General features: G+C 38.9%; 1 protein-coding gene across 2 annotated transcripts in view; it reads left to right on the top strand.

Annotated features, from left to right (window-relative positions):
* The window catches only part of LOC141500071 (protein tweety homolog 3-like), a 181,083-nt gene that overhangs the window by 113,836 nt on the left and 41,488 nt on the right, over positions 1-25,759 (top strand). For both annotated transcript variants that reach the window (XM_074202956.1, XM_074202955.1), the window contains exons 3-7: positions 494-605; positions 2,946-3,166; positions 5,638-5,733; positions 8,249-8,321; positions 8,671-8,746. In XM_074202956.1, the coding sequence (XP_074059057.1) occupies positions 494-605; positions 2,946-3,166; positions 5,638-5,733; positions 8,249-8,321; positions 8,671-8,746 (578 nt within the window). The remainder of the gene's footprint in view (positions 1-493; positions 606-2,945; positions 3,167-5,637; positions 5,734-8,248; positions 8,322-8,670; positions 8,747-25,759) is intronic.

The raw sequence follows: 25,759 nt of genomic DNA, 5'->3' as shown, positions 1-25,759 counted from the left end.
CTTAGCTTCTTCATTTCTTTAAAATGGGAATCATCTGACATATAGTAGGCACTTATGGTTGTTGGTTATTGTGAGAATTAAATGAAATAATGAGGGTAGGAACCCTTAATGCCTCTGTATTCCCAGTTCTTCCACAGTGATTAGCTCATAGGAAACTTGAAATAAAAGCTTGTTGCCTGACTACGTAATGCATTTTGCAAATTTTTAAATTGCTCTACAAATTGTCACTTAATATGCTTTGTATTTTATAAACTTCCCACCACCATGGACAGAGTCCTTTGCATATAGTAGAGAATCAATAAATATTAGTCATTTGAATGATTTATTTTCCTTCCCTTCCAGTTAGTCACTTGGTTCCTCAGGAAGATGAGGAAGTCTTACCTTGGCTTCCTCTATCTTCTCAACTGATTGGGGAGTGGAGAAGAGAGAGAGAGAGAGTTCATTCCTGGATGAATGAGCATTTTTCTAACCAGCTCCTCACCTTTCTTCTTAGTGCTGGCATCGCAGTGGGATTCTATGGCAATGGAGAGACCAGTGATGGCATTCACCGGGTCACATATTCGCTTCGCCACGCAAACCGCACTGTGGCTGGAGTCCAAGATCGGGTAAGTTGAGAGAAGAATGTCCTGGGAACTAGTGGGGAGAGCCAATAGCAGAAGCCATCTCTTTTAATGCTGTTCAGCTCATCTCCTTCTACTCTGACCTTTAGAGGGAGGGTTGCCATGGCCATGCTGAAAGAGAGAGCGTTTGCTATATTCTTTCTTCTTATTCCCAAGAAACATCATGCTGAGGGCTGCAATTTGCCAGCCAAAGAATATGTTTCACTGTATGCAGTATGTGTATGTGTGTGTGTGTGTATGGGGGGGGGAGTGCATGTGTGTGTGAGTGGGTAGAATGTAAGAGGGGGATGCAGAGAAGTGTGGTTTAGAGTTTATATGAGTAAAAGTAGGGAGAGATTTAGTTTTATGTGGGAAAAATGGGTGGGGTTTATAATTGTATAATTATAATGGAAATAATAAAATCTATAATATATAGTCTATAGTTATAGATTATATCATATTAATATATAGCTATATGATATTATATAATATTATAATTATTACAATGTAAAGTATGATGGGAAAAAAAGTTGACTCTAAAACTGAGGGTCTAGATGCAAATCCCATCTTTGATTATTCCTACCCATGTGATTTTGGGCAAGTGTGTTTCCTCAGTATAAAATGAGAGAATTGGACAAAATGACCTTAGAGGTATCTTCTATCTTCCAGGTCCATGATCCTATAGTCTATGAAGGGAGAGAAAGACAGATGGGAGAGACAGAATTAGATTTGCATATATAGGGGGAGGGAAGAGGTGGGATATGTGTGTGTAATAGAGAAGTGACATTTGTCTATGTGTGAGAGAGAAAGGTGGGTTTTGTGTGGGTGTGAGAGAGAAGAGAAAGGGTGTGAATAGGGTCGGGGTGAGTTTAAAACAAGTAACACTCCAGAGAAAAGTGATGTGAGCAGAATTTGTCTTTTCAATAAGCAGAGAAGATTCTTTAATGAGTGACTTTGTTCAAATGACATAATTGATATTATCTGGATAGTAGATCTTGCTGTTCACCTCTCATCTTGTTGTTTACTCCTATCAGTATTTCTTGAATTCCTGAATTGGGCTGTCTTGGCAAACCACTCTAGTATCTGCCAAGAAAAACCCAAATGGGGTTAGGAAGATTTGGATACAACTTGAAAACAACCAAACAATAGTTGAAGCTCAGGGAGGATAACTTACCCAAAGTCAAAGAATGAGTAATCATCAGAGATGGGACTTTACCTCTGATCACAGATCTAAACCAACCTCTTCATTTTATAAATAAGGAAGCTGAGGCTTAGGTTAAGTGAATTTGCCCACAGTCATACAAGTAAGGTCATACGAGAGAGGAGACAAGCAATCACTCTCCTCTCAAGGACTTCTGAATGGAAGAATGTTAAAGTTGGTCAGAAAAGAATATTGACATTGAACCCAAAGGGGCTGGATTATAATCATTTATATCTGGATTCAAATGCCTCTTCTGATTCTTACTATTTTGATGACCTTAGATAATTCACTTTACTTTGCTCAGCCTTAACTTCTCTGCCTTCCAATTGGGGGAGAGAATTGTACCCAATGGTCTTCAAGATCCCCTTCATCTCTTTCATCCTATCACTTCAAGATTACCTAAAAGTAACCCCCTTCTGTGAGGAAGCTATGTCTTAGGGAGGGGAAGTGATTTATCCAGAGGCACAAAATCCATTGTTCCTTTCACCAATAGTTAATAATAGCCAGTATTTATATAGCAACTTAAGGTTGATTATTTTCTCTTCATAAAAACTCCAGGGAACTGAGGCACACTTGTCTAAGTTGACCCAGCTAAGTAAGAATCTGAGACCAGATTTGGACTTAGGTCATGTTGTCTTAGATGACTTGTTCAGGGTTGCACAGTTAGTGTCTGAGGCTAGATTTGAATACAAATTTTCTTCACTTCAAATCTATCTACTTTTCTACCTAATTGCCTCACTCCAGCCCCATTCCTACATAGAGTAAGAGATAACAATTTCCCAGGTTCTCAAATTGACTTCCCTAGTTAATATCAAAACTATTGATATCTTCTTTCTTTTTTTTTTTTTTGCAAGGCAATGGTGCCAAGTGGCTTGCCCAAGGCCACACAGCTAGGCAATTACTAAGTGTCTGAGGTCGGATTTGAACCCAGGTACTCCTGATTCCAGGGCCAGTGCTCTATCCACCGTGCCACCTAGCTGCCCCCGATATCTTCTTTCTAAATTAAAATATCCCCTTGAAGAAGTAGCATTCTAAATTTCTAAAATATGTCCCAGAACCGGTTCTACACTTGCCCCTACTCCACTGCCCACCCAGAACTCACCATCTGCTCTATCCTCTCTCTCCCTGATCTCTTTGCCTCTCAGGTGACAGACACCACAATGGCCCTCAATCAGACGGTGGAGACCAGCCTTCAGACCCTGGAGAAACTCTACACGAAACATACTGATTATCTGCACATTGTCCAGAAACTCCAGGGGCTTCTGTATGACTTGGTTCGGCAGACCACAGAGATTCCCTTCTGGAAAAACAGCGCAGTCTCACTGGAGGATCTGGCAGTGCAGGTTGACCTCTATGACTGGTACAGGTAAAAATAGCTTTCTCTTAACTTCCTTCTCAAATAGTTTGGAAATTTAGAGTGACTGCCCTATGAGATCTGTGTTCCTGTACCAGGGTGACTTTGGACACTAACAATAATGATGCTTTCTTGCTTTTGGTTTATTGAGTGGGTTGTGGAAAAAATTTTTGGGAAAATCAGGTCACTCCAGAATTCCCTTGTGTTCTAATAATTTGAAGATTCAAAATATTTTGCTGTCAAAGTTTGGAGGCATAAGCCTAGTGTGATGTGAGAGATATGTGATGTGAAGGATATTTGACAAAGTACCTGCTTACATAAACCTCTCCCAATGGGGCAGCTAGGTGGTGCAGTCGATAGAGTACTGGCCCTGGAGTTATGAGGACCTGAGTTCAAATACAACCTCTAGATGCTTAATAATTACCTAGCAGTGTGACTTTGGGAAAGTCACTTAACCCCATTGCTTGGCAAAAACAAAACAGAAATACAAAAACCTCTCCCACTGATCCCTGAAATTCATTAAAATTTTTTCTTTATTTTGAATTAAACAAATACCAAATAGAATGGGCATTTCTATATATACTCTTTTTTTTCTTTTTTTAGTTTTTTGTAAGGTAATGGGGTTAAGTGGCTTGCCCAAGGCCACACAGCTAGGTAATTATTAAGTGTCTGAGGCCAGATTTGAGTGCTCAAGTACTCCTGACTCCAGGGCCAGTGCTCTATTCATTACGCCACCTAGCCACCCATATATACTCTTGTTATTCAGTAGTTTTTCAATAGTGTTTGACCCTTCAGGAACCCATTTGGGGTTTTCTTGGCAAATATACTGGAGTAAGTCTTTGCCCCTACGCGTGAAAATTTTAAAATTATGACCCATGAGTCATTATCTAAATAGTTGACTTCATGAATGTTGAAATACTTTGACATTGGTGAGATTGTTATTATTCTTGCATCTATATAAGTGCCTGTAAAATGTATGTATATACCTTATATTTAAGTTATCCACTTGGCTTTTGTTTAGACTGTTAAAATTCAAAAATTAAAATACTCATGCAAATTTACTCCAGCTTATTTTACAGATGAAGCCATGAGACAAATAGGGTTAACTGATTTGCCCAGGGTGACACAACTAGTCAATGTCTGAGGCCATATTTGAACTCAGGAAGAAGAGTCTTTCTGACTCCAGACCTGGTAGCGCAATCTACCATACCACCTAGCTGCTTTCCAGATGCATAGTTGATCAGAAAAAGATGATTGTATATAAGACAGTTGTGTACAATTTGTAAGGGCAGCTGGGTGGCAACAGTAGATAGAGCACTGAGTCAGGAAGACTCATCTTTGTGAGATCCAATCTGGCTTCAGACACTTCATAGTTGTGTGACCCTGGTCAAGTCATGTGCTCCTATTTGTCTCTGTTCCCTGTAAAATGAGAAGGAAATGGTAAAAATTGTCAAGAAAACCCCCAGAATGGGGTCATGAAGAGTTGGACATGACTGAAACAACTCAACAACAACAAGTTTAAACCTGCTGCTTTCAAAGCCTACTTTTGCCTTACCTTCTTTTCTCTGCATGGAAATTTTCTTTTTAGACCAAGTATTCTTTTAACCCTTGGTCCATGGACTCTTAAGGGGTCTGTGAACATGGATCGGGAAAAAATTACATTTTTTTTTCAAAACACTTGATGTCCTTTGTAGCCCTATATATTGTATTTTATATATTTAAAATCATTAATCTGAAGAAGAATTTATAGGCTTCATCAGCCTCCAAAAGGGTCTGTGACAAATAGAAAAAGGTTAAAATAGTCATTCCAGGGGTGGCTAGGTGGCATAGTGGATAAAGCACCGGCCCTGGAGTCAGGAGTACCTGAGTTCAAATTCGGTCTCAGACACTTAATAATTACCTAGCTGTGTGGCCTTGGGCAAGCCACTTAACCCCATTTGCCTTGCCAAAATCTTTAAAACAAAAAAAAAGGAAAAAATAGTCATTCCTTAGGATGAAGAAAGCTACTGATATCCTCTTCTAAAATGAAAATACCCCCTTGAAGGGTAACATACTAGGTTTCTAAAACTTTGGTATACAGTGTAAAGACTAACAGAATGTCTTATGTGGGGGGGGAGGGGGAGGGAAGCAAGAATAGGGAAAAATTTGTAAAACTCAAAATAAATAAAATCTTTCTTAATAAAAAAACTTTAAAAAACTTTGATATAAAAAATGGGCTGCCACCTTTTTCTATTATTGGAGATAGGGATCTGGAAACAATAGCAGTTGGAAAAAGGAAAAGGGAAAGGGTAGAAAGGGAAGTTCTAGTTCTGGAATGGAGATGGTAATGTATCATATTAAGACAGAAAAACTGGGAAGAAATGCATGCAGTCACCCTTGAAGTTGGCATTTCTTTCTTGGTGGATACAAGTTGTCTGTAGCCTCTATCTTGACTGTATTTGTATTCTCATAAAACCTGTACCTATCTGCTTCCTTGTTCTCAGGTGGCTGGGGTACCTAGGTCTCCTCCTTTTTGATGTCTTGATCTGTTTGCTCGTGCTCTTTGGACTCATCCGGAACTCCAAGGCCATCCTAGTAGGGTATGTCCTGGGGAGCCTAGATGAGGCTCAGCAGATTGAGGGTGGGAAGATGTTTGCCAGTGGGGTGGAGAAAAGACTGGGCTGTTTTAACCTCACCGATCAATCAGTTTTCATCAGGCCCTAAGATGATCCTATCTCCTAATGGGAGCAACTTCCAAAATATCAGCATCATTGAAAGAGAGTCTTCCCCTCACAGAATTTATAAAAAAGAAATTTCAATAAAGACATTCTCTGGGGATTCAGTTGAGTTTTATAATTGGAAAAATATTTCCCCAAGGGAAGAGGTTCCTTAACCTAGAGTCTGTGAACTTGTTTTAATAAATAAATGAATAAATAAATAAATGTATTTAAATATGATTGGTTACCTTTGTAACTCTCTAAATATGTAAACTCTACAAAGTAACAACTTAAAACCCAACAAATTGTCTGTTTTTTTAGCTGTAACTACCATTTCCTGTTTTTTAAAATATTTTTATTTATAACTTTTTTGTTTTAATACACCTCCCCTTCATTTATGAAGATGCTCCTGCCTCACAATTCATCCTATTTTCCCTTTGAAGACAAATAAAATAAGAAAGCTGGAGGGGAAGTCAGGTCAGCAAAACCAGTTAACAAAAGTCAACCTTGTTTGACAGTAAAGGTGTTGTTTCACACCTGTCATCTCCCGTCTCTATAAAGAATTAACCCCTTTATTTTACAGAAAAGGGAAAACAAATCAAGAGAGGTTGTGGGTCCCTTCAGTGCTGTGAATTCTTTCTGACCCACAGGTTCAGATCTCAGCATGGCTGTGTCCACAGTTCGGAACTACTTTTTGTTGGAAGAGACAGAAAGGTTTCTTAAATGTGAGACTGTACTATACTAGATATAATGGAATTGAATCTTAAAGATTTAAGCTTCTGTCCCTGACTCAAGTATAATTGGAAAGCCCAGGGTTGTTGGTTTTTTTGTTTGTTTGTTTTGTTTTGTTTTTAACTAAGAGACCAACACCATCTGCCTAAAATGACTTACTTGTGTTTATTTACATCTCTTAATTGATTTGATCTTCACAGCATTTTTAGGAAAGAACTAGATCTGAGATTTCATTGGTTTATGGAACTAAGTGCTTTATGAGGATACTTCTTCCACCAGTAATAATTGGCATCTTCTTTTCAAATAACCATTTTAGAGAGTTGCCTAAGGCAACTTGTGACTTGCCATGGTCACATAGCCATTATCTGTCAGAGGAGGCACTTGAACCCAAAAGTTTCCTAGCTCTAAGACTGGTTCTAGCTTCTATACTATGCTAAGGTTAAATTGACTTCCCTCTTTTGCCAGAGGAGGCACAGCCCCAAGTTCTTTCTACCAGATTTTCCTCTCTTTTTGTTCAAAGAAATGTAAGTTTCTTCAGGGCAGGTGATAATTTTAAAATTTGGAATGCTTGGTTTTTGTTGTTTTCTTTTTTTGTCTTTGTAGCCCCTAGCACAGTTCTTTGAAATAGCATCGGTCCTTAATGTTTGAAATGAATGTAATTGAAAATGCTTGTTATAGTTTTCTCCTGTCTTTTCCATCCCCTAATGGGTACCTGTTCATTAGGACTGGAAGCTTTGAATACTAAACCTTAGCCAGTCATAAGTAGTTTGTGACCTGCAGAAAGGAGAAAGCTTGAAAGATGACTAGAGAAATAATAGTTTATGCTTTTGTTCACACCACCTCTTCCCCTTCCCACCTCATTTTAAAACTGACATTTACCATAGGGGAAGTAAATGAAATATATGGAGGTCTCTTAGCTAGTCTGGAGAGAGACTCATCATTCTGACACTGTGGCTCTGTCTTCCTATGCCACGTATATACTGAACTGTAGTCAGCAGCATTTGCTTTTTGGCCCATTGCCTCCAAGTACAGTCAATCGTTCTGGTAGCCACTAAGGGCTTTGTAAGCAAGCAGAGTTTTTTGCAGCTGTTTTGTCAAAAGCTAAGATTTTGCCTTGGGGTTTGAAAAGGGTATGTCTCGTGCAAAGTGCAGCTGCCCCAGACAATGGGAAATGAAGGCACAGACAGTCTTTTGAGGGTAACTTTAGAAAGGGAGTGGGAGCAGAGTTCTGACTGCCAGTCTAGGCTGAGGCCTGGCCCAGCTGTGGACAACTGGAATCTGTGTCTTTGGCTGGGATAAACCAGGGAATACCTTCCCCACCCCCTTGCTCCTGGGGAGCAGAAGGCTACTTAATGATGGTGGGAACTCGGGAGTAGGACCAAATTCCAAGGAAAAACTAGTTTCTCTGAATGAAGTCTTGGTTCTGACCGTGGCCAGATCTCACTTACTATGTGAGAATTCTTAGTGAAGAAAAATTCCCTAAGGATCCAAGCCTCTTATAAATAAAGCCTCCATTTCCTATTACTCAAACCACTGCCAGGAATCAGATTTTATTTCCCACTTTACTTCTCCCTACATTTGAGAAGTCAGCTGATGGGAGTCGCTATTGGTAAGGGAACAGGGTATGGGACCCTCTTGACATGTTATGCCTTTTCTTTCCCTTTAGGGTGTGTTTGCTGGGTGTACTAGCTTTGGTTATCAGCTGGGGATCCCTGGGGCTAGAGCTGGCAGTCTCTGTGGTAAGTGACTGATGCTAGTCATCATCCTTTCCCCTAAATGTCCAACCTGAGGCTGGCTACAATGGTACAGTCTGATGGAAAGTCTTGGAAATGGCCTCCCTACCCTCAGATCTCTCCAGCTTTTTGTCACAGGGTCTGGAATTCTACCACTTGTGAATCATTGCTTGGGATGGCCCCTTCCCACATCCCCAAAAGGGGATTTATACATGGAACAGTTGAATTCAGTTAGCAGATTGCTTTCTTTCCAGCTGAGTTCTGAGTATGTGATTTTAGGGTACTTCCAAAACCTCTGTTCCATTTTTGGTACTAATCCATAATATATTCATTACTTTCCTTCCCCTTACTCTAGGGTTCCAGTGACTTTTGTGTGGACCCTGATACCTATGTGACTAAGATGGTGGATGATCACTCAGTACTTAGTGCAGGTAAGCTGACTTCATGCATGCCAACCTGCCCCATAGGCATTAATCACCCAATTGGAGAAAGGCCCTGAAGAGGCTGGAGCATAATTACTTTCCAGGGTAGACTCAGCCCAGAGTTCAAATGAAAGTATGCCTGCCTTTGGCACTGAGGAATAGTTTTAGCTTGGTAATGTTCTGGAGGGAGGAAGAAAGTAGTGTTTGAATTGATGAGCCTTTGGCATTTTTGAATTTGAGAGAGCTGTAATGTGATATTTAATAAATATTTAATAAAAGAACTGACTTCCATGTTAGGAAGACAAGGTTCAAGTCTTGCCTCTTACTTATCCTGGCTCCATATCCCCCTTTCCTAGACATGTGTATGTTGTGGGACCTTTTAGATGAAAAGCATGAATGAATGAAGCTATGGACCTTGTGTCTCAGAATAATAGAATTAAATGCATAAAAGTTTATGAACTTCAGGTGAAGAACTCTTTCTCTTAAAAAAAAGACAAAAATAATCATTCTCTAAAATTCTCAGTTTCAGAACAATTGTATATTTGTGATGGTAAAATGAGTTGCCTGTTGAAATAAAATTATAGGTTGTTCATTTTCTGATCCTCTGTTGAATTGAGAAGGAGGGGAAAAAAAACAGAATGAGATTGGTGCCTGCTCTTGCGCAGTGTGTCCTCTTGTTTTCAGGACACCTGAAACAACCACAAATCAATACATAGTGATGTGTAATCAAGTCTCCCACTGTTCAATTCTGACTATGATAGTTCTAAGACCTCTGTGATGAGAGATCATTGTAACCTGGGATTAGTAGGCAAGACTTGAGGGAAGCTCATCTGAAAGCACCATCTGAAAACAACCTAAAAGCACTTTTATAATCTTTTATCTTGTTTGATCTTCAAGATATTCCTATTTCTGTAGGGCTAATGCAAGTACTTCCATTTTACAGATGAGGAAGCTGAGATCTCCAGAGGTGAAACAGCTTCAAGTTAATGTTGAAGTGAGAATGGGAACCCAGGCCCAAGCTCCTTCTAACTAGAATGAACTGCCTCTTCTTTTCTCCCTTTCCCCTTCTGTTTCATTTCTAGGCCCACAAAACTGATCCGGAAAGGAGTTTAAAAGACCTCTAATATAATCTCCCTATTTTACAGATGAGAAAAATGAAGCCAAGAGACATTCAGTAATTTTGTTCATTCAGAAGTGAGTTTTAGAGGTAGAATTTGAACATGTCCTCTATCTCCAGGGCCAGAGAACTTATTACTTTAATTAACTGCCTGCCTCATTTACTAATTATACCTGAAAACTGGACTTGTAGGCATTATGGAAGGAAACAAGCATTTATTAAGCATCTACTATAAGTCAGGGGCTATCCACATCTTATCCTCATAAAGACCCTGAGAAGTGGGTGCTGTTATTTCCTCCATTATACAATTGAGGAAACTGAGGCAGGCAGAAGTTAAGTGACTTGGCCAGGATCACCAAACTTTTAAGTATTTGAGGCAAGATTTGAATTCAAACTCAATCTCCTAATCACTTCATCACCTAGCTGCCTCATTTCACCTGCATCTTTATGGTTGGCATTGAATTTACATAGGCAGGTGTGGAGGACTGGAGAGGGCACACTAGACAGAAGGATTATCACGACTCAAGGTATAAAGCCAGAATTCACACTCAGAGGGATCAGATTTGTAGGATCTCAGGCCCAAATGTTAACTTGCTACTTGTGTGACTTCAGGCAAGTCATTTAATCTTTCTAGTCTTCAGCATCCTCCTCTGTAAAATGGACCTTAGGGAAAATGGAAGACAGACTAGATGCTAAACTGAACGTTCTTTTCATCTCTGAATCCTATGATATGCCTAGATGCTCAGGACTCTTGTGATGAGGAAGGAAGGACATCTGTGCTCTGAAGGATGCTGTCTCTCTTCCCAGGATCACAAGGGAAAGGGCCATATGGTATCATGGAACTCTCTCCACTTCATTTTGGCAGGAGTGACACCAATATTTCCTCACCATTGTAGGAAGGACAGCTGGAATCCCAGAGCCCTAAGCAGTCACTAGAACCCTGAATGAACCTAGATTGCAGGTTTTTCTAATCCAGAAGTGACCTAGCTGAGATTAAGTCCCCCTGGAAAAAGGAGATGGAAATGAAAAACTGGGATTTAGATCTCTAGTGTGGAGAGTCCCTGCTTCTGGTGGAGAAAAAGGGTCTTCAGTGCAGCAGATGGCAAGGTGTCTGAGCTGAAGGATTCTGGTGTCCTGGTGAATGGCTGGATATGTGAGATAAGACTAAAAATCAATGTTGATGTCTCTGGGCTCCTGTTTGCTATGGAAGCTATATCTATCCTGATATTTAATGTCATATATTAACCTCTGAAAACAGAGTTTGTAAGTTATATGCTGGAAACTAAAGTAGGGCAGACTGGCTACTTTGTAGGAAGAGGCAAGAGAGATAATCAGGAGATAGTATCTTGAGAAAAAAGGGAATAACTTCTGGAAAAGGGAGGAAGCAACCCAGAAAATACCATATTAGAAAATCATAGGAGCTGGGTCCCTATTCTCATTCTGTTGCTTCCCATTTTGTTGTTGGGTTTTTTTTTTGGAGGGGGGGGTTGGATATACATTCCTTTGTTACTCTGGACCTTAATTTTCTCATTTTTAAAAATGGGGGGATTTGCCAGATCATAGGCAGAATCCTTTTCATTTCTAAAATTTTATGATTTCAAGATTTTTATGAAAGGGAGGAGGAGGGCAAGAATAGAAGTGAGAAAGTTAGAGTACTCTAACTTTTGTTTCTCCTCATCCTGGTTACTTGGCTGGTGGTGAGTGGGGCATCTTCTTGTCATATTGGCCCATTTCCCTTAACTGCAGAAACACAGATTCCTGGTGATGATGATACATAGGGAAGGGGTCCTCTACGAATGCTCAGTCAGGTCACCTTCCTACTCAAAGAATTATTTCTTTCTTCCACTCTTATCTCTTTTTTTTTGGACATTGACTCATTCTTTGTGAAAAGAGACTGGTTGAGTATCTGGGAAGATGGCAGAAAGGAGTATGTGTGTTTGTGACACCTAGGGATGAGTAGTCTTTTATCATACCTTCTCAGAATCTCAGGATTAGAACCAGAAGGTAGGTCCAGAGAAACCTGAAGTGATCTGCCCAAGAGCACATGGTTAAAGGGTTTGCAGTAAGCTCATATTCTTTCCATTGCTCCACAATGGAAAAGTCCCAAATGACATCTTATGAAGAGAAGATTGCCCTTTCCCATTCATACAGCATGATACAGGAGAAATCAGACTGGACTTAGATCCTTTGGGCCAGAACGTGAATCCTGACTCAGCTGTTTTTTGCCTTTTAACTTTGGAAAAGGTCAAAACTTTTCTGAGCCTCAGTTTCCTCCTTTGTAAAATGAGAGTGTTGGACTGCATGATTTTTAAAGCACCTTCCAAGTTCTAAATCTATGCTCCCATGTTTGTGCCAAATGAATATATGTAAAGGACTTTGTCAGCCCTAAGGGATTTTGAGCTATGATTATGATTATGATTATGATTATTGTTATTCCCTGGTGGGGAGCAGTCAGTTGTACAATGCATGTGGACTAGTATATACCTGTGGGATGGAAATGTTGAATTTTTATTTACAAGGTTCCTCTAAGGCAGGTCAGATGTATGCTGCAGAGTAGCCACGTGCCAAGGGAGTTCTCCCCAGCAGGTTTCATTCATGACTAGCTCCCCTACTCAACCAGGCTGGGACTGTTGCCTAAAGCAGAGAAGCAAGGTTCAGAGACTTAACCTTGACTATGGGATTCCATGAATGAACACATTAGGTGGAGGTCTGCTTTTCTTTTAGCTGTTTCTATCTATTGTCCAATAATGAGCCAGAATTAACGACCTTGAATTAATCTGATTTGGTCCACTATGGATGAACCCCCAGCCTCTTTCTTTTTGAAACCTACAACATTAATATGTTCTGGGTTGATCTAAAAAAAAACCTCTACATCCAACCCCCAAACCCTTCTCATCCTATTTTTGATCAGCTCCTCTACTGAGCCAGGTAATACCCTAAGGCAAAGAGAAAGCCCTCTAACCAGGCAGCCCCAGGGCTCAGGAGCCTCAGGCATGCCCCAAGCCTGCTTTCATCAGCAGAGGTGCCATTGTGAGTCCCTGTGTCCTGGTTTCCTGTTGCAAAATAAACACAAAGGTATAATGGAATCCTTTGTTTTTCAGGCTGGGAGACTTATTTTCCAGTCTAATCAGTCATTTCCGCTGACAATGTGGCAACTTTGTGGGTGATTTATTCAGCAAAATTAAACAGTAGAGCATTGGGAGCTCTGCCTTGAAGAGCATTTGGAAGGTGGAGCTGATGTCTGCTGGGGGTGGGCTTCTCCCATCCACTTCCAGTGTACTTGGCCCCAGGGAAAGTGAGTGACCACTTGGGAGAGAACAAGTCTAGCTCTGTTTCTATTGCCTACCCAGAAGAGCCTGAGAACCTGGACAGTGGACTCTTCCAATCCCACCATGGATGGTTATTGAGATTCAGACTTTAGGCTGATCTCTCTATAACATTGGAATGTGGGGGGGTGGGGAGTGAAGAGCACTGTCCTGGAATCTCACCCTGCTCTTTCCTGGGGCAACCTCCTGCATCCCATCCAACCCCTATGACCTTGTCCTTGGAGTTAGAGAGCATTCCCTTGTTCTCCCTCCTCCCTTCTATCACTAGGGCTCACAGCTCAGTAAGCTTTCATTTAAAACAATTGAGAGAACTTGTTTTAGTCCAGGGTTTGGGCCTGAACCAGCAGCTGTGGGAAGAAAACAAAGGATAAATAATTGTTCCTTACCCTAATGGATCTTGTCATTTAATTAAGGAAACAGGAAATAGATATAGAAAAAAGATATTATCTCTGTTTCTTCAAAATTTAACTCAATTTTGAGTATGCAAAGCCTTCCCTGTCCCCTCCTAAGTATTGTTGACTTCCTACCTCCAAAATTATTGTCATTTTCAGTTGTGCAGGAATCTTTGCGCCCTCCAGAAGTTTACATAAGTTCTTTTCCTGTAGGAAGAGTAATATGTATATACATATATGTGTGTATAAAAACAGAGGAGAATATGGAATCAATGATTTCATTGATTTAAAGGGAACTCCCATATGAAGAAAGTCCCTCTACCAAAGCAGAATGGCACCTTCTTTCTAAATTAGAGAGGTACTTAGAAAGCAATAAGGTTAAGTGACTTGCAGAGGGAGGTGGAGAAGGTGAAATATAGACCAATTTGTTAAAAGTAGCCCAAACTCAGATTTTCATGTCTCTAAGATCAGCTCTCTATCCAATAGGTGGGAACACAGAGTCAGACAAGACTTAAAAACAACTGACTTGGGGGGTCATCTAGGTGGCACAGTGGATAGAGCACTGGCCTTGGAGTCAGGATTACCTGAGTTCAAATCTGGTCTCAGACACTTAATAATTACCTAGCGGTGTGACTTTGGACAAGTCACTTAACCCCATTGCCTTAAATAAATGAAATTTTAAAAAATAATTTAAAAAAACAACTGACTGAAATTGGGGGGGAGGGCATAGTTCAGCTAAATACCATGGTGGATAGACTGCCAAGCCTGGAGTGGGGAAGACCTGAATTCAAATTCAGTCTCAGATCTTACTACCTATGTGGCACTGGTCAAGTCATTTAGCCTTGTTCACCTCAGTTATTTCATATGACGCTAGAGAAGGAAATGGCAAACCAGTCTAGTATCTCACCCTCCCAAAAAACCCCAACCAAATGGGGTCACAGAGAATGGGACACAACTGAAAATGACTGAACCTCAGACTGCTAATCCAGATCTCTTTTCATTGTCTCTCAAAGACTGGGGATGGGTGGAAGAGGAATAACTCCCCTCCCAGAGGTAGGGGAAATGATTGAAGTCTGAAATTAACAAAGAGAATGTATGAGACCAAGAGATTCACTTGGAGGAGATAGACTGAGGACAAATAAAGGAAGTCCAGTTTTATACAATGAATGCTGTTGATTGTCCTTGTTCTTGAAGAACCCCCATGGTATCCAATATATCTCTGGCAGAATTTGTTATATTGTGAGGCACTGAAAATAGAAATACCCTGTCACTCTAGTGCAGCTTTTAATCAGGGATATCTTTTAATGGGTTCGGATAGGTTTTTTTTTTTCCCCTCACAAGGTTTCATTTTAGGGAGTGGCCTCTATTCAGCAGCAGTTGATACACAATTGTATAATCACAGTGTACAGAATATTTGGGAAATCTTTCTGTAACCTTAGGAGGTCAAGATCCCAGACCCATAGATTTAGAACAGGAATGGACGTCAGAAAACATCTACTTTAATGAGAAAACTTTTTGTTGAACTGTCTGACAATCCTGTTCTAATCACCCCCATTATGACTTTTAGTCATGATAGGAGGCATAGTGCATAGTCTAGAACCTGAGTTCAAATCCAGTCTCAGACACTTACTAGCAGTGTGACCTTGAGTCATTTAATTGTTGCCTACCTCAGTGTCCTCAGTTACAGAAATGGAGAAAATAATATCATCTACTTCCCAGGGTGGTTGTGAGGATCAGATGGGATAATAATTGCAAAGGACATTGCACAGTGATTGATAAATAGGGCACCCAGGTGGATAGACCACTGACCCTGAAGTCAGGAGGACCAGAGTTCAAATCTGGCCTCAACATTTGACACTTATTAGTAGTATGACTACCAGTCACTTAACCCTAATTACCTCTCATCTAGGGCCATCTCCAGCCTTCCTGCTTCATATCTGGCCACCAGAGCCAGATAATTCCAGGGGAGAAAGTGAGATTGGTGACTTAATACAGCCCCTATTCACTCAAATCTAATTCATGAGCATGTCACCTCCTTGATGTCATGGTCTTCTTTGAGAATGAAGGATAGAAATAACAGCAGCTTATTAAATGTTTATTCCCTCCTTTTCCTCTTCCTCTGATAATGTCTCACATTATACAGTGTATCCCAAAAACCACAGTATTGTTTTCTTATTTTTTAAATTTATTTACTTAATTAATTTTGGTTTGTTTGATTTTAGTTTTAATAGTGCACAGACTTTGGGGACACACAATGGAAAGTCGTTGTTGTTGTTTTTTTGCAAGGCTAATGGGGTTAAGTGGCTTGCCCAAGGCCACACAGCTAGGTAATTATTAAGTGTCTGAGACCGGATTTGAACCCAGGTACTCCTGACTCCAGGGCCGGTGCTTTATACACTGCACCACCTAGCTGCCCCTGAAAAGTTTTAAGATTAACAGAGTGCTTTTCCCACCAAAACAAAACAAAAATCTTAGTAGGTTAGTAAAACAAGTATTATTATTATTCCCTTTAACAGGTGGGAAAATAATCTGAGTTAACATATTTGGTGTCATACAATTAGTGTTGGAACCAGGATATGAACCCATAATCTCTAATTGTATCCCAGCATCCTTAAAAAAACTAACCTCCAAAACCAAAGTTTGATTTTTTTAATATCATCTTAATTTCAAAATCCCATACAAGTTGTCCCTTGTTATAAAGGATAAAAAAGAAAAAGGACAAGGGGAAAAACATAACTGCTTCTAAAAGAATATTCAATATTACATATTTATAGATCTCTACTTCTGAAAAAAGGATGTTTAGTATTTTTTGCCACCAGATTATGGTACTTATCATCAGACACCTTACTTCTTATGTGGATGGTCAAGGGTCTGATTCAGGGTGGCAATTCTGATCTTCATTTGAACATATTTTCACAGCAGAAGATAATATAGAATGAGTAAAGTTGGGGGGATTGGAGAATGGATAAGGATTGGTAACTTGAAAGTATACTTAAGAGGTTCATAGATTTAGAGATGGAAGGAACATTATAGGAATTTTAGCATCAACTTCTTCATTTTACAAAGGAGGAAACTGAGGTCAAGATAAATCAATTGTCCATGAATAAACAGTTGAGTCAGACTGACTGTAGGTCAGATGTATTTAATCATGTAAAAATAAAAAAGAACAATTCATAATAAAAAAGGAAAGAAACAGATTAGGGAGAAATCTCAACTGCAAATATTTCTGTGAAAAATATGCTATTTAAAACCTCTAAGGAATTGGCATTGAATTTTAAGAGTAATAATCATTCCCCAATGGATAAGAAGTTGAAGAAATAGGCAGTTCCAAAAGGAAGAAACAAATTTTTAGTAACCACTTGAAAAATAATGAAATTATTAATAAAGAGAAATGCAAGTTAAAGCAATTCTGAGAGAGGTAAACCTTATACCATCGAATTGGTAAATATAATTAAAAACTATAAAATTCAATATTGACATACTGGAGAAAATAGCCCACTATTATATTGTGGTTAGAGCTGTGAATTGATGCAACATTTTAAAAAAGCAATATATACTATATACCATTTGACCCAGTAATTTCTCTGTCCCTTAAGGGTGTTTTGCAAAGGGTGGAAAAAGGGTCTTTCTATACAAAAGGTTTTAGTAGTTATCCATAATAACTAATCTAAACCTCCCTCAAAATCCCAAACTGAAAATGATTCATAAGTTCAGTGACTGGAGAATGAATGGCCACAGAAATATGGCATATGAATATAGTAGAGGATTATACTGTAAGAAATGACAAGTATAGGTTCCAGAGAAAAGAAAACAATAAGAATATAAAACTGACTATAATTATTGAAAAAGATTAATAATAATAATAAAACTATCTGCAACAACAACAATAAGAAAAATATGCAAAAATAAGAGATCAGAAGAGTGAGTCAGTATAAATTCTTTTTTTAAAGATTTATTTATTTTGAGTTTTACAATTTTTCCCCTGATCTTACTTCCCTCCCCCCACCCCCCCACAGAAGGCAATTTGCCAGTCTTTACATTGTTTCCATGGTATACATTGATCCAAATTGAATGTGATGAGAGAGAAATCATATCCTTAAGGAAGAAACATAAAGTATAAGAGATAGCAATATCAGACAATAAGAAGACAGTTTTTTTTCCCTAAATTAAAGGTAATAGTCCTTGGTCTTTGTTCAAACTCCACAGTTCTTTCTCTGGATACAGATGGTATTCTACATCATAGACAGCCCCAAATTGTCCCTGATTGTTGCACTGATGGAATGAGCAAGTCCATCAAAGTTGATCATCACCCCCTTGTTGCTGTTAGTGTGTACAGTGTTTTTCTGGTTCTGTTCATCTCGCTCAGCATCAGTTCATTCAAATCCCTCCAGGCTTCCCTGAATTCCCATCCCTCCTGGTTTCTAATAGAACAATAGTGTTCCATGACATACATATACCACAGTTTGCTAAGCCATTTCCCAATTGAAGGACATTCACTTGATTTTCAATTCTTTGCCACCACAAACAGGGCTGCTATGAATACTTTTGTACAAAGTGATGTTTTTACCCTTTTTCATGATCTCTTCAGGGTATAGACCCAGTAGTGGTATTGCTGGATCAAAGGGTATGCACATTTGCACATTTTTGTTGCCCTTTAGGCATAGTTCCAGATTGCTCTCCAGAAAGGTTGGATAAGTTCACAACTCCACCGATAATGTATTAGTGTCCCAGATTTCCCACAACCCTTCCAACAATGATCATTGTCCTTTCTGGTCATATTGGCCAGTCTGAGAGGTATGAGTGGTACCTCAGAGAAGCTTTAATTTGCAATTCTCTAATAAGTAATGATTTAGAGTAATTTTTCATGTGACTATGGATTGCTTTGATCTCCCCTTCAGTAAATTGCCTTTGCATATCCTTTGACCATTTGCCAATTGGGGAATAGCTTTTTTTTTTAATTTGATTCAGGGGCAGCTAGGAAGCACATTGGATAGGGCACCAGCCCTGGAGTCAGGAGTACCTGAATTCAAATCCAGCCTCAGACAATAATTGCCTAGCTGTGTGACCTTGTGCAAGTCACTTAACCCCATTGTCTTAAATAAATTAAAAAAATAAAAATTTGACTCAGTTCTCTGTATATTTTAGAAATGAATCCTTTGTCAGAAATACTAGTTGTAAAGATTGATTCCCAGTTTACTACATTTCTTTTGATCTTGGTTACAGTGGTTTTGTCTGTGCAAAACCTTTTTAATTTAATATAATCAAAATCATCTAGTTTGTTTTTAGTGATGTTCTCCATCTCTTCCTTAGTCATAAACTGCTTCCCTTTCCATAGATCTGACAGGTAAACTACTCCTTGATCTTCCAGTTTGCTTATAATATTGTTTTTTTATGCCTAAATCCTGTATCCATTTGGATCTTATCTTGGTATAGAGTATGAGGTGTTGGTCTAATCCTACTTTCTTTCATACTAACTTCCAATTTTCCCAACAGTTTTTATTGAAGAGAGCATTTTTATCCCAATAGCTGGATTTATCAAACAGCAGATTACTACAATTGTTTCCTGCTATTGCTCCTAGTCTATTCCACTGGTCCACCACTCTATTTCTTAGCCAATATCAGTTTTGATGACTGATGCTTTATAATATAATTTTAGATCTGGTAGGGCTAAGTCACTTTCTTTTGCACTTTTTTTCCTTGAATCCCTGGAAATAATTGGCTCTTTATTTCTCCATATGAATTTACCTACAACTTTTTCTAACTCATTAAAGTAATTTTTTGGAATTTTGATTGGTAGAGCACTAAACAGGTAGTTTAGTTTTGTTAGAATTGTCATTTTTATTATATTAGCTCAACTTATCCATGAGCAGTTGATGTTTGCCCAGTTATTTAAATCTGATTTTATTTGTGTGAGAAGTGTTTTGTAATTGTTTTCAAAAAATTTCTGAGTCAGCCTTGGCAAATAGACTCCTAGGTATTTTATATTGTCTGAGGTTACTTTGAATGGGATTTCTCTTTCTAGCTCTTCCTGCTGTATCTTTCTGGTCATATATAGAAATGTTGAGGGTGTATGAGGGTTTATTTTATATCCTGCAGCTTTGCTTAAAGTTGCTAATTGTTTCCAGTAGTTTTTTTGGATGATTTCTTGGCATTCTCTAGGTATATCATCATGTCATCTGTAAAGAGTGAGAGTTTTGTCTCTTCCTTCCCAATTCTAATTCCTTCAATTTCTTTTTCTTCTCTTATTGCTGAAGCTAACATTTCTAATACGATATTGAATAGTAGTGGTGATAATGGGCACCCTTGTTTCACCCCTGATCTTATTGGGAATGCCTCTAGCCTCTCCCTGTTGAATATAATGCTTTTTGATAGTTTCAGATAGATACAAGTCAGTTTAATTCTAATGAATAAATTTGACTCCAGATAAGGGAAAATATATGTAACTTGCCCCTTTTGTTGGAGAGGTGGGTAACTGTGGGTATTGAGTATTGCATTTGCTCTCAAACACAGTTAGTCTTGCTGAACTGTTGTTATTTGTTATTTTAAAATGTTTCTTATGAGGGAAAGTTAGCTGGATGGAGAAGGGATTTGTTCAGAAAGGATTATGAACTATAAATATTTATTTATTTTTTGCTATTTTTTTTGGCAAGGCAGTGGGGTTAAATGACTTGCCCAAGGTCACATAGCTTGTTAATTATTATATGTGGGGGGCAGATTTGAACTCAGGTCCTCCGGACTCCAGAGCCGGTGCTCTGTCTACTACATCACCTAGCTGCCCTTTGAATGCATCATAAATAAAAGATACTAATATACTTTTTTTAAAAATAAAGAGATACTGTAACATTTTAGTTGTTTAATTAATGTGCACAATTTAATTTCAAGTAGATAAGTGAAAGGGATTCCTGGTAGGAAAATTCCCTCTACTGATGCAGATCACAGCCGTTTTTCAGTTTTACAGTCTTCAATTTTATATCTGGCACACTTTGATGTTCAATGACTTATCAAGGGGCAGCTAGGTGGTTCAGTGGATAGATTACTGGCTCTGGAGTCAGGAGTACCTGAATTCAAATCTGGCCTCAGACACTTAATAATTACCTAGCTGTGTGGCCTTGGGCAAGCCACTTAACCCCATTCGTTGCTTACAAAAAAAAAAGGAAAAAATATAAATGACTCATCAAAATTCACATATCTAGTATGTAGCAGAAGCAGTCCTCCTGACTCCCTGGTCAACTCTCTCTTCCTATTACACCATGATAGACTCTCTCAAAAACAACTATATATTTTAAACAAATGTAAGTAAATTTAAGTTTGTGTTTTTACTTAAAAACTTAAAAAACTAGGAGCAGAAGAAAAAAGCGATTATGCTGATACCTCATCTAGGCAGAGAAATGATTCTGGACTCTCAAAGGTATAGTCATCCAGAGCAGGTCCCAGGTTAGGAAAGAGTGTGGGTGATTTGCTCAGGATCATAGGGTGAATTAGTAGCAGAGCTGCTACTAGCTTTATCCAGATTGCTTTGAATCCTTGGTTCAGAGTTCTTTCTCCTAAATCAAATTTTGTAGTGAAATAATTATTTAAAAAAAAACTTCTAAGTGAATTCTTCTCATTCTTCTTGTTCAGAGACTTAGGGGAAAAGGGGGTGTCACATAGAAATATTCAACCAATTGTTGAAAAATTAACTCAGAGAAATAGGACTTCAGTTTCATCCAGGCAGTATAATTTATTGCACAAGGAAAAGAACTGGACCATGGACATATAAACAAGTGTCAGAGTCATGCTTTTCATTTAAGTGTAGCTAAACAATGTATAATCTTTAGAGAATGCAGAAAAATGCAAATGAGAGAAGTATATAGTTAGATGTTTGAGAAGGGAGCACAAAATAAGGAGACTGATGAGGGTCTACAGAACTGGGACAACCATTGCATTACAGTGGCCAAGTTGGGGGGAGGAAGGTTGCAATATTCTGAAAAAGGTAAAATATTAATGATAATTGATTAATCTAAATACAGGAAGCAAGGTTTTCCATTAGAAAGAAAATTTCTTCATGAGTAGAAACATCTGGTCTACTCATAGACCTTTGTAGTAATGTCCAATCTTCTAGAAGCACAACAAAGTAACACTGGTCTGGTGCCCTGCTTCCCCACACCACAAAACCCAGCTCTAAATTTTCTTGAGGTCCCTCTGGAGAGCTAAAAGAAGGCCAAATGGTGAAAAGGGGGAAAAAAAGATGGTTTTTCCCCTTTCTTCTTTCCCATTTGATTGGATTAATAAGTTTTAAGAGAAGGAAGAAAATGGACCTATTGTTGCTTCTTAATGTGATTTTACCTCTCTCAGGTCCCTTCCCCCAGTACAGTTTTGGAACAACACCATAGGTGCATAGATTTAGATTCAAAGTGACCTTAGAGGTCATCTAGTCCAACCCCCCCTTTAAAAAAAATCAATAATATGTTTTTGTATTACTTTTATTTCTGAATATATCTGGCTCCCTCCCCAATCCAGGAAGCTATCCCATTAAACAACTAATTAGAAAGAAAACTCAGTGGTGCAGTTGATTGAATACCAGGCCTGGAACCAGGCACACTCATCTTCCTGAGTTCAAAGCCAGCCTCAGACAATAACTATGTGACTTTGCACAAGTCATTTCACCCTGTTTTCCTTAGTTTTCTCAGCTGTAAAATGAACTAGAGAAGAAAATGGCAAATTACTTCAGTATCTCAAGAAAATCCAAAGGAGATCAGGAAGAGTAGAACATGACTTAGAAACAGAAGAAAGTGAGAGGAAAGAAGGAAGGAAGAGGGGAGAAGCAGTTCTTTGTATTAACTGTGTCTGACAATATATGCAATGTTTTATACCACCAGTCTTCAAACTCTGGTGAAAAAAAAATAAAAAAGGGAAGGAGGAAAATGATTTTCTCAACTCTTCTCTGAAGTCAAACTTGGTCCAGATTCCATAATATACACAAGGCTCATTTTGTTTTCTTCATTTATATTCTTATAGTCATTGTGTATGTTGTTTTCTTGGCTCCACTTCCTCTGCATCAGTTCATCTAAGTATTTGTAAATTCATTTCTGCATTTTTCACATTTGTCATTTTTTTTTTAGGTTTTTACAAGGCAAATGGGGTTAAGTGGCTTACCCAAGGCCACACAGCTAGGTAATTTATTAAGTGTCTGAGACCGGATTTGAACCCAGGTACTCCTGACTCCAGGGCCAGTGCTTTATCCACTGTGCCACCTAGCCACCCCACATCATTATTTCTTATGGCACAGTAAGAGTCATTTATCAAAGAATATTTCTTAAGGTTTCCCTAGATGTCAGTAGATAGTGTGTTCTCCCTAGGAACAGAAAGACTTAAAAGGAAGCAACTCGGTGGATGTCAAGGAATTTACCTTCTTCCTTTTACAGTTGAGAAAACTAAGGCACCAAGAGGTTAAGTGATTGATCTAGGATCACATAGATTATTAAATGACTAGACTGGGATTTAAATGCAACTGTCCTGATCCATTGTTGTTTTCAAGATACTCACACATAACAGGCTGGGCTTGCAAGGAGCTTGTCTCTGTCTAGTACAACCCGTTTCTTTGTCCAAGTCTTTAGCTCTGACCAAACATTCTTCTAGGGAATGGGTTTGTAACTTCTTTTGTATAATTAGCTAACTTGACAGATGTCTTCTCAGAAAGTTTTTAAATGCATTAAAAAAAATAAGAAGATACAGGATTACCAAGGAAGCCAATTATATTAAAATACAGCTATCAAAATATATTTTTTAAAAGTTTACATACAACAGTCCCTGTTCTTGAAGCACTGTTGAGAGTTTGAATCTGGCAGTAGTAGTAAGTAAAATAAGTAATAACTTACCTTTGTTCAAAATTTAAAACTTTTTCAAAGTACATTCATCATCTCTTCTCCCTCCTCATGATAACTGCATGAGAGAGAGGGACAGGAAATATTATACCTACTTGTAGATAAGGAGAAGGATTAATGATTTTGACCAAGGTTGGGAATGGAATGGGGTGATGATGTCTTTATCACTTGCTTTTTCTGTAACCCCACAGTGCCCCACTGTAATAAGGGATGGGTCCCATGGAAGATAGCTTCTGAAACCCAAGCTCTCATCCTGAGACCTGGGTAACTGCCATTTACTAACCCCAATGAGCCCTAGGCAGAAGTTGTCCCAGAGAGACAGATGCAGTGGGGAAAATGGTAGCAGCTGGTGTGAGCAGTCCAGGAATAGCCTAATGCATCATAAATAACAGCTGTTAGGTTTCATTCTAGCCTGGGGTACTGAAAGAATTGTCCCTGCTCAAATCCTCTGCAGGAGGTTGTCTCACCACCCCTTGCCCTGGCATAAACTAGAGACAGAAGGGTGAAGGGCAGCTGTGGAGTCCTTTAGAGTGTGAGTGACTTGTCTGAGGGCACCCATCCAGTATGTATCAGATGCTAGGTCTTTCTGACTACAGTGGAAGCACTCCAGTCACCAGGACATCGTGTCTCTCATGAACCTCAGCAGAAACATCTTCTGACCATTCTTAGCAAGTGGTCATCCAATGGAACTCAGGTCAGCTTTTTATGTACAATGCTACACACAGAAACTTTTCAATTATCACAGTGGATAGAGCACTGAACCCTAGAGTCAGGAACATGAGTTCAAATCCTGAATAGATAATAGCTATGGCTCTACCTCAGTTTCCTCATCTGTAAAATATGGATAATAATAGCAGTAGATTGCAAATTATTTAGGGTTCATGGTTTTCTTTTTTTTTAAAGTGTGTGTGGGGGGGGATAACAAATAAATATTCTTTTATCTCATTGTAGCACAAAAATAATTCTGTATTTTCTAAGGCTATGAAAAGGAACCTCAAGTAGAGAAGTTAGAAGGAGCATACTTTTTTGAATTCTGTCCCACCCATTTGGGAGAGACCTTGACCACCAGCCATGCCTTACTGACCCAAAGATATTCATAGAATGCCCAAGTTGTAATAGACTTCTGTTCTTTGGGAAAAAAGCATTATATAGTTTGTTTTTGCAACAACTTCATGTCAGGATATATTCCTCCCCTTACCATATCATTATTCCTGTCGAACCATCCCCAGGAATAATTTTTAAGGAAAATAACAATAGCAACAGCATTTCAGCAAAACCAACCAATATCAACCAAGTCTGAAAGGGTATACATTATTCCACATCAATTACCATGCTACCCAGTCCCCAACTGCAAAGAAGAGACAAACTCTTTGTTTTTACAGAAAAGGAAATTGAGGTCTCTCTTTGGTTAAATGATTTCTCCAAGGTTCACAGTGAGTAGCAGAGCTGTATCTTCCAATGCCTAACCCAGTCTACTTTTCACTGACTTTTCACTGATCCTTTCATCAGTATCTTTTATGAATTTCCCCCTTGGTTCCAAGGGACAGGCCTTGATTCCTCATTGTCTTTCAGCTAACTGAATGAAGACTCATCTTTTTCCTGCCTGAGAAATTACCAAGACTCTCAGGAAAGAACAATCCCCTGGGTTTGGATCCTCCAGGGGAGTGGGGATGGAATGGGCAGGGGAACTCCAGAAGTGGATTTTCAAAACTGGGAAGAATCTCTTGGCAGCTGCCATTGTCCTTCCCACAGGAGTTACTGTCAGCAGTAACTCACCCAATCATGAGACGAGGAGAAACTAGGAGGTGGAAGAAGGAGGTGTGTAAAAACATGGCAGCCTTGTTAAAATTTTGTCAGGGAGATGAATTTTAAGTCACTGAATACAAATGCCAGCAGAGGGAAGGGTGTACTGGTTCTGCACTGTGATTCATCCCAGAGGTTCCCTCTCTATCCTTGCTGAGACTGTGCTCTTCTTCTTCATCCTTCAATTTCCTGGTGTTTTTTTCACCCCTTCAAAGTGATATTAAACATCCTAACATATAAAGAATTCAAATACATTCTCCCGCAGGGTGTCTAGATATATGTTAGGGTCATTGGAAAATACAAGAGAATTCTCAGGCATGATCTCTGCCTTTCTTAAGGTTAAGTAGACTCAATGTCATAGAATTTAGATCTAGTTCTAGAAGACTTTGGAGGTTACTGAATTCAATTCCTTCATTTTCCAGGTGGGAATACTGAGACCTGGAGAGGTTAACCAGCTATGTCAGATGTTCTTTCTAATTTTTCCCAACATCCTCTTAAGTATCCCACAAAAGAAACCATAA

Source organism: Macrotis lagotis, chromosome X (assembly GCF_037893015.1).
Source record: "Macrotis lagotis isolate mMagLag1 chromosome X, bilby.v1.9.chrom.fasta, whole genome shotgun sequence".
Lineage (NCBI taxonomy): Eukaryota > Metazoa > Chordata > Mammalia > Peramelemorphia > Peramelidae > Macrotis > Macrotis lagotis.
This window is presented reverse-complemented; position numbering and strand designations above follow the sequence as displayed.